Source organism: Meleagris gallopavo, chromosome 2, assembly GCF_000146605.3.
Source record: "Meleagris gallopavo isolate NT-WF06-2002-E0010 breed Aviagen turkey brand Nicholas breeding stock chromosome 2, Turkey_5.1, whole genome shotgun sequence".
Lineage (NCBI taxonomy): Eukaryota > Metazoa > Chordata > Aves > Galliformes > Phasianidae > Meleagris > Meleagris gallopavo.
The window spans coordinates 31454916-31468188 of NC_015012.2; the positions used below are offsets into that span (position 1 = coordinate 31454916).

Genomic DNA, 13273 nt, shown 5'->3' on the forward strand with positions numbered 1-13273 from the left:
TCAGCTGCCCTTCTCATCAAATCTTTTGAAACAATGACTCATATACTCTCATTCCAGTACATAAACCTTGGTCTGCACGAAGTATACCACAACTGTAACTATCACTGTACAAGCCACAAACAGTTCAAGAGCAACAAAATCACTTCATAGCTGAGAAGCCCTTGGTTCTATCTCAACCAAAAAGGGCCCTCTGAACAGCACTTCAACCAGTTTCACACTGTGTTTTTGCCAACAGGCTGGGCTTCCTCACACAGGAATTTCTGCAGCAACACAACTGCAGGCAAGGAAGTAAGCCATCCCATAAGAAAAAAAATAATGATTTTTACAAAAAGGTGTTTATTTTTAACTTCTTTACAAACATAAGTGGTAACAATGTACTGGAAAGTATTATGTAAATAAAACGAAAAGCATCTGATGTGCTAAACTAGAAGTCACAGTAGATTAACACAGACTTTGCAATCACTTCAGTGTGATCCAAGTGATGGATTCAGACACCATAGGACCCCTTTTTTACCCTATCGCTTCTCTCCTCCTCCTTCCCAGAAGATGAGAAAAGTGGCTCACCTTTCCAGGCAGTGCCAACAGAGCGAACGTTTCTTTTGCACCTTTCTTATTTCCTGTCAACCACATGAAAAGGTTCATGCTGCATTCAGCAGCCTGCAGGAGCCCTGCTTCTGTATGCCTTTCAAAGATAGATCACTCTTATTTTTTTCTTTTTTGCAGAGAGGGTAAAAGAAATCTCATGTCTGATCAACCGATTGGCTAACAAATATCCTCTGTATCATCAGTTCTCATTTTAAAAGACCATGCAGTAGATAATCTGTGTCTACTCTTATTAAACATACTATTTTTGCTCTGTTACAAAAGTTATGACAACAGCACAAAAAAATACATTGCCCAACAGCTACAATTCTCACAGGGCTTCTTATATTGTGGTTGCCAGAAAGATCTGGCTAAGCTATCTCTTAAAAAAAAAAATACACAGTCTCTAAGCTGATGGAACTCCAAGAAAAATATTTCATCAATATTTAGCATTGTTTCAACAGCCAGAGAAACATGTTCTGCAAACAACTGGTTTGCAATTTGCATAGCCTCTGAACTGCTGACAAGCTATTCTGCAAACAGAGCAGATTAATTCTGAAGTTCAAAGAACGCGTTTCAAGATGATTCCACTACTAGTCACAAAGTGGATCACAGTTCACATACTGCTGGTTGCATTGTTTACAGCAGTTAGTTGAGAATCGGGAAACAAGAGAATTTATACATCACCAGCGTAGAAAAACATGCTTATAGAAGTTTACTCATCCTCAAAGCATCTGCAGAAGGGTCATTTCTAACTTGGGACTGATATTTTACAGTGTACCAAAGGACTCCAACCAATATCTGTTGGCAAACCTACTGGTGCCACTACAACATAAACTAGCTCTCCACCCTGGCTACGTTCACTGGCATTAAGTAGTGAAACATTTCTTCATAAGCCACAGCTCAAAAGTTCCATGTAAATTCATTAATGACTTGAGATAGATCACCAAAACTCAACTTTTATTCCCATTTTAGCTCCCATTCGTTCAGCTATGATATATTTTGGGTGGTAACAGGAAAAATGGCCAAAGTTTTTAACAATTTTGCTTTCCAGTCTTAACCACAAATAAATCACAGCCCCTTGCAACATCTCTGCTTATCTATCTAAGACTAAAAACAAAACAAATCACAACAAAATCATTCAGTCTTTTGTCAGTTCCTATAAGAAAACCTGGCACGCTGGAATTGGGAGCCCAACAGCCCAACATGTGGTGTATGTCATCTACTAAAACATTACAGGTAGTAACCTGAAAAGCTGAAACAAAAGCAAATTAACAACAGATTGTAGAAATGAGAAAAGGAACATTCTCCCTGCACCTTCTTTACGTCAAGCAATACAGAACAAGGACTACCAATTTCCTGTGATCAAAATCTGACCTACAAATGGAAAAACAAACAAACAAACAGAAAACAAGTTATCTTGTAGAATATATCAAGATTTTAAAGCATCTATTGTGACCCCTTGTTTACAGTCATCATGATGAACCAAACCAATTACAGATTTGGCCTTACTTTTTCGGGAGTAGAACTAAAAGGCTTGTCTGAATTTTACTGCTCAAGGAAGCTAGAGCTCAAAAGAAAGTGGCTGTTCCATGAATACTCAGGGCCACCATCAGGAAGAGATGTAGGGTAATGTTGACAGTAACATATTTTACATTTTCTATTACTACCAAGAAGTTAAAATGTCTTGAAAACTACTGACCAATGTGACTGCACTACAATATATTGTTAATAATTCTCATGCTAAGAAGCTCCTAATGTAGAACAAAACCCAACAAATAATTCCTAAGTTAGTTAATTAGGCCTTATCTATAGCTATAAAGTGAGAGCAGTAAATGCATGCATCATAGCACTAATTCCAGAATGCCAATATCCAAGACCAATCAGACCTAAAGGAATATCCATCATTTCTATCTATGAATGCAATTAGGCCTGTTATTATTATAAAGCTGTATTTCTAGAGAAGTAGAGGTCCCATCAGCCAAGCAAAGCAATGCACTTTGTGCACCAATACCATTTTTTCCATTTATAACTAAAACTAAAACATAACAGTATCTCAGTACTCTTCAAAATCCTGCAACCATGGGAAGCTAAGTGAATAAAGTTTCAGGAGTCCAAAAGCTTTAATTGTCCTCTTAACATTTTATCCTTAGATCTGAACATCTCCAGCTACTTGAAACAACAAAATCCAAAAAACTAAGAGAAGAGATTGGTACAAAGGCAGAAGTGCAGCCCCTGATTCGCTCCAAGGATCACCTCAGCAAAGCACTCTGCTACCACCATGGAGATGCTCCATGGCCCCTCCTCTTGCAAAGCATGAACATCCTCAACCTTAGGTGGAAAGGAATCTACTGGATGTAAACAAGTTCAATTTGCATGAAGTAGACCTACTTGATCCTACATATTTCCTTCATGAGCAACAATTTCACTTTTAAATGACACCATGTATACTTACATCTCCATGTGACTCACAAGCTGGAATAGCAGACCAAACTGACCAAATAAATCAAAGCCACATTCAGAGCTGAAACAGGGAAGAAAACTAAAATTGCTCTCTAAGCAGCATGACTGTTAAAGAAGGCAGAAGTACGAAGCTTCACACCGCGAAGTGCCTTCACTTAATTTGCAATTTTATTATTTGCCAGAATTGGATTTAGTCAATCAAAAATAAGACATAATTTATAGTTCGTATTTTCCTTCACCAACAAGTAGTACTGAATTGTTTCAGTATCAGTTTTACTGTATGATAGCTGGCTCAAATAATTATTGCTAAAGTAGTGTAGGAAGATGTATTCCCTGGGCTAAAACATGGGACAGTACCATGTGTTATGAACAAAAAGTGTCCTGATCAAGCAACTCAGAACAAGAAGCTAACATTAACACAAAGTTTCAGAACAAACAAAAACCCACTGAGATCAGAGCAGATCAAAACTCTCAAACACTAAGCTTGCAGACATGGGGTTCTTCTGTCCTCTACAGATCTAAAGCAGAAGACTGAATCAGTAGGAAGACCCTGGAGAACTCTTTGTGCCCATGTTCCTCATGTCGTTTCAGACCTCAGTCTACCTAAATGCCTTTGCTGCCTTATGTACTACACAGAATGCAATCACTCACAGGATTTGTACCATTACACCAAAGAGACAACTATGAAAGATGTTACAAGGTGGTCTACATTCCTTTGTAGAAACTCAGGTAAGCTGTGATAGTTTCAGTCCCTGCAGTTCTCCTGGAAACGTATCAGACAACACTGCATTCTTCTGTTTTTTTCCTCCAAAAAAAAAACCCCATGGATTTTCAGGAAAAATGTCTTTCAGAAATTTCAGTCAAGTCTACCCATGATACATTGCCAGTTGCAGCTGTTTTTAAACTCCACGTTTGATGGGCAGCAACGAGTTTAGGGGTTTTTTTGGTGTTTTTTCTTCTTTCTTTTTTTAAACCCTTTTCCTCATCCAAGCCCCAAAATTATAAGGTGCTTCCAAATTACCATCCTGGTAGAAGCAATGAGTTCTCGAAAGCAGACGGATGGACTAAAACAAGGTGAGTGAAAACACTGGCTAGACTGGCCCAAAGTTGGTGGTTAATGATTCAATACGTAACTGGCAGTTATGGGTGACATTCAGAAAAGGCTGATAGTGCTTGCTATCTCCATCAGAGACCTGGAGAATGGGACAGAACGCACATGCAGCAAGACTGTGGGTGACATCAAATAAGAGGAGGGAAGTAACAAAAAGCAACTGACGCATTAAAGGGCTGGGATGCCATTTGTATAAACCTCCAAAAGGCCAGAGAAATGGCTAGACATAAACCTTCTGAAGTTCAACAATGTCAAGGTCTTACAGTTGTTACAGAATATAACTCCATGCATCAACAGAAGGTGGAGACCAAATGTCTAGGTGGCAGCCCTATGAAAAGAACCTGGTGATCTTGATGGACAGGCTTGTATAGGAAGTGTTGAATCATGGCCTGAAACTGATTGATCACCTGAGGCAAGGACCCAGTCAGCCCTGGGAGCACAGCTGAAGGCAATTCAGATGAGTGACCAGAAGGGTGGAGCCTGGCTGCACCTCTCCTAGACCTCATTTAGGGGCTGACTGCCAGTGGGGAAGGATCTCTTTCTGGAGATCACCCCTTTTCTACTGCAAGCCTAGGACACAGGTGAGCTTTTCATTTTTGATTGTCTCTTCCCACCATGATAATTTTTCCAACTACAAACCTGTAAAATACCATCCTAACCAGGCTGCTCTTCTAACTGTACATTTGTTAACTGTACAAGGCTGAACGAGTCAGACCACATCCTCACCAACAAACTCATCACACAGATAAGTTCAGGGGAAAAAAGCATGATTTTTCTCTGCTAGACAATTTTACAGCCACATGCAGGATTCCGTGTCCAGCTTTGGCTGCCCACTTGAGACAGGGCACTTGCAAGGGTCTGGCAGAGTGGAACTGAGGTGACTGGGGAGCTGGAATATGCAACACATGAGAAGAGGCTAAGGGAACTGCCTTGTTTGGACTGGAGAAAAAACAGTTCAGGAGGAAATCTAAGCCTTCCCTTCCTGCAGCAGTAGTTCAACAGTTACATTAGATGACCAAGTTATTATTTATCTCCATTACGTTACTTTTGAGAAAATGTAACACTGTACAAGGCAGCAACCATACAGACACCCCAAATCCAAGACAGTGATCTAGGTCAAGTGCTTAGCAGCTAACGAAAGGGCGCGTATACATCAGTACTTCCTGTAACACGCAGCCTGGGGTAATTTTTGCTCAGGGACCTTCTGAAACAAAAGTCATTTCTGTTTCATATGATGACCTTTGATTTTTTTTTTTTAATTCCATCAATTTGTACAGTGCTGTTATAAATTCACTACTACCTTCTGTAGGCAGCCATTGCATGTGTTACTATTTCTCGCAGTTGTTCTAAACTAGCATCTCCTCATTTCTTCTGATGCCTCCAGTCACAAGCTGCAAGCTACATTTCATTCCAAATACATTTCTCACAAATCCCAAATTTTGCAAACCTCTTTCAGAGCCTTAGCTTCCCACTCCCTATTCATTTTTTTTTCTATGTTGAATACTTGTGGGCTATTAGATTGCATTGAAAACACAAGCCACTGCATACCTTAACTCTGTAGTTCTGTTATACTCTTTAGAGGATGGAACTATCAAAATGGCACAAATGGAAGCACTGAGGATTTGTATTCTCAGACTGTTTTCTGAGGACTTGTCTAGTAATTACTTACGTGACCGCTACTGAGCATTCAGTTGGTATTTCATATTTCTAGCACAACTCCAAGATCTCATTCTGTCATTATGAGTCAGTTCAGAATCCAGTACACTGGGCTCCAACTCCACCCAATTCTTGCAAGGGCTTCAAATTAATTAAATGTATTCTCAAAGAGTTCGTCTCCAAATAACTGCTTCCACATAGCAAAGCTGAAGTAGAAAAGACCAGATCCATTACTGTTTAAGATACATTTAAAGGAGAAATGACTCTTCAGGATGCCTTCTCAAATTCTACAGAAAAGACAGCAAAATTGAAGAAACTTGTACGTTTAAGACAACTACTTGCAGCATAAGAAGTTCAACTTATGTAGTCACCACACTGAAATACTAAATTGTGTTGCTGTAAGGAGATATTCACAAAAGCTAACTTCATCCTTTAAGGCTGCCAGGCTCATTCAATATGTAGTGGGAAGAAGGTTCCTCCAGAAGTTCAGACTAGGGACTTCTTTTTATTAAGTAGAGAGGAACTCTATGATTAGTTATTGAAAAATGCTCTGCATGTTAATTTTGACTTACCAAAGCTATAGAAAACAGGACAGAAGAAAGTCCACTATTAAAAGAAAGTATCTAGCAGCATGGCGTGCCCTCATTTCCAATACAACATGGATGCAGGATCCAGCAGAAGTCAACTGAATTTTCCACAATATCCACAATTTCTTCTGGATCTCCAACAAAGTCTCCCCTACCTTCCCTTTGCTGCCATCTGTTCAGCTTCCCCCTTCTCTAACCCCTCCCAGCCCTCTTCCCACCATTACCCAGCCAATTCACCACATTTCTCAGTGCTATTCTTCACCCTTTCAGCTCACCCTTTCTATATGCAGTTTTTCCGACAGCCTCCATAGCCTGCTGCTCAGTCAGCAGCATTCATCAAACTCTTCTTCTAGAGCTGCCAAATACTCAGTGGGATCCTGCTTCACTTAAGTTAGGAGAGTGCAACTGATCGCACGGTTTCCCTCCCATGAACTGTACAGTGGATAGAAGAACTGCCTGGCAGACGCCACACTATGCAAGCCTTCAGAAACCAGCACATGAGACAGGATATGCATTTTCATGAAGGACACTCATTTTCAACACTACCAAACTGATAAGCAAATTTTTTACTTATTACTCTGAGGAGAGAGGAATATCAGTAAAACATCTGCTGAATAGCTTTAGTAAATACCCCAACAATTTGTGAAACACAATGATTATAATTACATGACAAGTTGTAAGTTGTTATTTCCAAACCTTTACACTTTTCATTTTGGCAGTAAAACAAAAGCTTTTTTTTTTCCCCCCCCATTCTTATCAGCACAGTGCCCTTTACCCTAGTATACAGACAAATCTTCAAATACATTTTGCATGAACCAGACTTCATGTCTATTTTTGACTGGCAGTAGACACTGGGTCTTTAGCAAATCTTGATAGCCTTCCAAAAGGCAGCAAAGGAAACGGGCAGCATGAAAACCAATAACTGATTCCACAGAAACTAAAAGAAGCTCCAAGCATTGGTATCCACACACACACCCCAAATGGAAGAACTGAGAGCAATAGCTGCTCTTTCTACGATTGTCCACTTGGCAGTAAGTGCTCCTCTGGTGACTGCAAGCAGTCACTGCAATTAAGGCAGCATTAACTATTTAAAGGACAGCTTCCTAACGGCAGAAAGCAATACTGTGGCATCAGTTAAGAAGCAGCAGGAAAGCAAAGTGATCTGTGTGTAATTTTTTTTTATTTAAAAACAAAGAACTGGTGAGCAGCTCCAGAGCCATGGGAAGAGACAACAAGCAACTGCTATCTCATAACAGGACTTAGCACACGTTGTGCTAAGAAGAAGTTGTCCTGGAGTCTGCCTGGTTGTAAAACTTATCTCTACTTCCAAGATGTCCTAAAGAAACATTTTTAAGGATGTCCTACTGTTCAGAGAAAATTAAGAGAATCTTTATAGCAGCAAGGATGAAAATTTTGTTTCCTGATTTGAAAGTATTTGGGAAAAAAACCTGAAAGACCAGATAATACCACACACACACACACACACACACACAAACTCAACAAATACAATCACTATTAAGATGTCAAGAGAAACAACTACAATGAAACTTCAGTCTAGGTCATTTTTTCTTATACTCTGTCTAAAGAAAACCCAGATGTTGCATTACACTTAAGCTCAAGTGATCAATTCCAATGCAATAGCAAACACTGTTATAAACTGTATTACTAAGGATTTTGAAAGGGGTTCTACAGAGCCAGCTAAAATAGAGGACTGCTCAAAAGGACCAATTATAGCACAAAAGAGTGTATACAGATACAAATCATTGAACATCATGATGTTCAGAAGAGGAAACAGATAAACTCACAAACTGGCCAATCCAAAGCAAAAACCTTCCTCATACTACTATTACAGAAGAGTCAAACGGAGATTTATCTGCTTAGTTCAAGTCCAGAATTTGATAACTGGAAGAAACCAGTTATCTCAACCAGAAAATATACATCTCTACATTTTGTGTAATACAGTATACAACATGACTGGGAGCTGCGCCGAAGTGTTTGTCACATAAGCGTGTTAAAAGCTGTCTTGACCAAAGATGGATGCCTTATCACATCCATCACAAGTACCTCAGCTACCTGCGAGATGCAATACAGCAGGAAGGCAAAGCTCAAATCCCCACTGCAGAACATAGCATTTCCCTTTCAGGTCAGTTGGGAGCATTTCAAGATGCATCTTCCTGCCTGCAGAAGACTTTTACAAGTTCCATTTGCACAGGGAAAGGAAATTTCTCATTTTCTGACATTAAAGGATTCTGAAATTTTCACTCATCCAGCACTATTGTTGTGATGGCAGCCATGAATCCATCAGTCAAGATACGAATGATCTGTCAATAAAAAATATTTTTATGTTTTGCCTGGCAACACAGCATACACGTCCATCACTGTTTGTTGTCACTTCTGGATCCCTGCAATAAGCAGTAATGTAAAAACTCCTTTAAAAGCCTATGAAAAAGAACTGATCTTTTATTTTAGCTTCTGCAGAATATAATGCAGATGTGTTTCCACAGAGCCTGGAAGTATCATTTAACAGCATCTTGATAAGCTGCTAAGATGCACACTGGAAGGGGATACGGGACACACATTGATTCAGCTAGCAGACAAATGGAGCACACAGCAGTCTACAATCTTCACTGGTATTAAACACAACTCAAATCTGACAATTCTCCTACTGTTTTGTACTTCCACTTAAGACTTCTCATGAATGACCTTCAGATCAATAAATCAATTGAATGATCTCATTGAGGAGCACTTTTCCCAGATTAGTGTTGTCATCCAAGTCCAAGTATACTCAAAAGCAAGACATTGTCAAATACCTAGCAATACTGTAATGTAATCAGATTTTTTTTTATCTTGTAATTAAACAAATGATACAAAGATTTGAATTGACTCTAATGAAGGGAAATTACTTGAGCAGTATTACTGCAGTGATCTTGAAACAGATGGAACTGCTGCTACTGCCCTTCATGCATTTCAAGTCTAGAAATGGATGGCAGAGAATCCCAACTGCATCTTCTAAGAGATTACACAAAGTGCAAACTCCATCCATGACTTCCAAGCTGCAGAAGTCTTCTTGCACCACATAGAAATGCAGAAAATAAAAATGAAAAGGTATCTGAGGACAACTTGCTGCCACAGATGACCCCTCCTGGGCTGGGATCTCTTTCTTTCTAAATTCTTCTGCTGGAGGAACAGGAACACGAGGGCTTCTGGTGATAATTCAGAATCTCTGTTTCCCTTGCAGGAACTGGTGCATGCATACAATGAACAGATAACTTTCTATATTAAGCAACTGGATTCAGAGGTCTGTACTTTGACTGTTAGGGCCTGCATAGTCATCTTGAAGACTCTAGCAAGCAAACACTCAATATTTTAGCAAATGAGACTCTGATGTCACTGCTATGTCAATTTCCTCTAGAAAAAAAACTACAGAAACATTTAAGATGGTCAGTGTCCCTCAGACAGTACATCCTGGTTCCCTCCTGTGTTCCTGGTCAAGCTTCCCTGGGAACTGCAGCACTCTCTGAGTTCACACAGTTTTCTTATTTCATTTGTAAATAAAAGGATCTGACAAATCAAATATCATACAAACACGAAGAGAGTCGCCTGAAATTGCAGAATTTTATTTTGCCTGGGGGAAGGCTTTTTAGGTTTTTTCTTCAAGACAGAGGAAAAGGCTCTTTCTTAGCACTGCATCTGGAAACTGGCATTTGAATCATTCATGTTCTTTGGATATCACCATTCAGCTTGAAACTGGAAGCACGCAAGTACTGAAATGCCTAAGCAGGAATAAGGTACACGACAGACTTGTGTGACAGACTCCTACTAGTCCCTACAAAGTGACCACTACCAACATGCACGCAGAAATGCTCAACTGCCAGCAATCACAGGAACCGTTCTTGCATTTGCTTGCAGGTCTCTCTGAAGTGACCATGTTCACTTAAGAGAATAGAAAGAACAATCCTAACCATGCAAGACAAAGATTCACACTAAATACTCACTTCATTTTCCCCTTACCAGTGACACTCTTTTTCATTATCACACCCTGAGCTGTTGCAACTGATCCCTGGCTGTCTTGAATACACCTACAGAGCCCACAGAAGGAACAGACTTAAACAGTAGAAAATGATTGCACATGTTCAGGAGGCAGATCTTAGAAGATCCACTGTTGCATCCCAAAGAAGCACAGGATGGGAGTGAAAAGCCTAAGCATTCCTCATGGAATTCCTGCAACTGGGCTCAGAAGAACAACTCCCAGATCATCAGATAAATCAGATCAATTATGTTGACATCAGAAACTGAAGCACAAAGGCCAGAGACCACATCCAAATCTCCGGAAGCACGAAGACATGATCTATAACTGAACTGCCTTCTGGCTGTGAATCTTTTATCTTGTTCTTTTAATACATCAATGACAGCAATCCGCATATACGTTGTAATCAATGCAGGCTCCACTGCTCTACTGATTTTAGTATTCCACAGCTTCAATCTTTTCACTAAGAAGGAGCTCAAAGCTTAATATCTTCTCACAGCAAACCGCAGATGAAAGCAATACCAGGGTTTGGTGATATTTCATTTTATTGCATTTTTATTTCTTTCTCTTGTTAGGGGATCCTTTTTCTTCCTCTGCTTTCTAGAGAAAAAGGCTGGTATGGTTTTGTTTGTCTTTTTTTATCCCCATAGATAACAACAAGCAAAATGCAAAAGCATTTCTGTCCAACACAAACCTCTTGGCAGGGCAAAAGGCCTCCAGCCCAGTCACCAAGGAAGACATCAGCTTCTCAAGAGGAGCAGTTTTAATTCCTAGAGACTCTATTTTTAGGTGTGGCACCAGAAGCCCCTGTAGCAACAATATACTTTGACTTGTCATTTATGTCGGGGAGCACACAGGGACAGAGCCAGTCTGCGTGTCCAGCTACCAACATCTGACACTCAAAGAGTTTATCCCACACAGAGTAAGCAGACATCAGAGAACAGCTGAATTCTCTTTTTCTCCTCGTTCCAAAGAACGGCTGAGAACAACAATCAGCACAGTCAACAGCAGCCTCAACAGCCACCAACTGCTGAGATGTACCCCCTTTCTGACACCCACGTCAGTCTCAATCTGTAATGACGTTCACTTGTATTTTCTTCAAATTAGTGCAGGTTATAAATTTGAACAGAACCATCAGCCATCTGGGAGCAGACGATATTTGGTCACATTGCAAGCAGCTCTGTTGTTTGACGTGAGGAGGAGCAGAATCCATCTTTTGCAGTCATTCCCGTTGCAGGAAGACTGACACTACTGGACGCACGTGTGGCTGAATGTATGTAACACAGGCAGAGCAGTAAGTTATTTTTAAATAGTTACTATGTAGGGGAAAATTGCCATTAGCGTTTTGAATACTAAATCAAATCCCCTGCAAGAATTTTATCATAGAAAAATGAAGAAAAAAAAAAACACCCACAAACCCAAACCTCAGACTTTAATGATTAGAATTCATTTCTGCTCGTGGACATCAAACATTTCCTACACAGGCAACCAATTACAAAACAAGTCCTCCATTTATGCCTGCTTCCCCCACAACTGAGATTGTGGTAACAGTTTCAAGAAAAGAAATGGAAGTTATTAATGTAGAAGCACTTGAGAAACGAGTAAAGTAGAAGAAAGGGTACTTTAGAAGCAGTGACTTGAATTCTGAACAAAGTGGAGAACACCATACAAGAGTCTTGCTTTCAACACAAGCAAGGTACAACAAAAGCAGCTGACAGCTGAATCCCACAGAAATTATTTCTTCTTCAACCACTTACGAGTTTATAATGCACCTAACTTCGAATCGTGAAAGAAAATCATGTTTTTTTGTTTTGTTCTCTTTAACCTGGCACTATAATACAGTTGCTTGTTTTCAAGGTAAAAGTACATATATTACTCAGACTGTGTCACATCCATACAATTGCTGACATTGCTAGGCCACATGCAGGTGACAACTGTCAATCCTTCACTCACACCACTCAGCAAAGCTGGATCCACTTCACAACAGTTAACTCTGCAACCGTAAGGAGAAACGAAGTGCAAAACACACAACAAGTGAGAGCACAAATTTCTATTCCAAGGTCTGCTCTCACAACATACAACAAAACATCCTGCAGTATTCTATCAAGTACCACAGCCTAAGAACAAATGCACGAACGAGGGGAAAAAAAAAGCCTGAGTTGCACATGGAACTTCTCCTACAGATCTGGTTTGTAAGTAGAGTAAAAAACATCAGTGGGCAACAGAGAACACTGCTTAGTAGTTACCGAAATGCTGCAGCCTGAGCCAGCGTGTAACTGCGTCTCTCTATCACAGGATCATTGAACAGTTTAAGCTAGAAAAGGCCACTAAGATGGACTAGCCTGACCATCGCAGCAAAGACATTACTACCAGCATCAAAGACAGCCGCGACACTCAGCAGCCTAGAGAACAATGCAAACGTACATTCAAAACGCACTACCAAAAAACTTTCAGAACGACTTCAACCTTCAATAATTCTTAGCGACAAGACAAATCACGCCCTTGAGAAAGCCTTCTTAACGAACCCGGCTGAAGGCTCAGTACTTGCACACACTACACAATCACCCATCGACAGCAACGAGAACTACGCCCATCCAGCACAACACGCTCAAAGGCTCAAATTTACGCTGCCGACACCTGAAAAACCGAAGCGGCAAAACGCCGCCCTACGCGGCCCTTTCTTCCTCTATCCGCGCTTCAGCCCGCAGCGGCCACGCCGCTCCGCGTTACGGAACGCAGATATCCCGGCGCTGCTCACGCGAGCGCGTCCGCCGGAGAGAGCACGAACGGCTCCGGCTCGCAAACGCGGAGAGGCGCCGAGGAGCCGGGTACGCCCCTCGGCGCTGC

The 13273-nt window shown here is 40.6% G+C and overlaps 1 protein-coding gene across 1 annotated transcript in view; it reads right to left on the reverse strand.

Moving 5' to 3' along the window:
* Window positions 1-13152: 13152 nt before the first annotated feature.
* The window catches only part of LOC104909672 (baculoviral IAP repeat-containing protein 6-like), a 23015-nt gene continuing 22894 nt past the window's right edge, over window positions 13153-13273 (reverse strand). Inside the window, exon 15 of the mRNA XM_019613500.2 lies at window positions 13153-13269. Coding sequence (XP_019469045.1) covers window positions 13153-13269 — 117 coding nt within the window. The remainder of the gene's footprint in view (window positions 13270-13273) is intronic.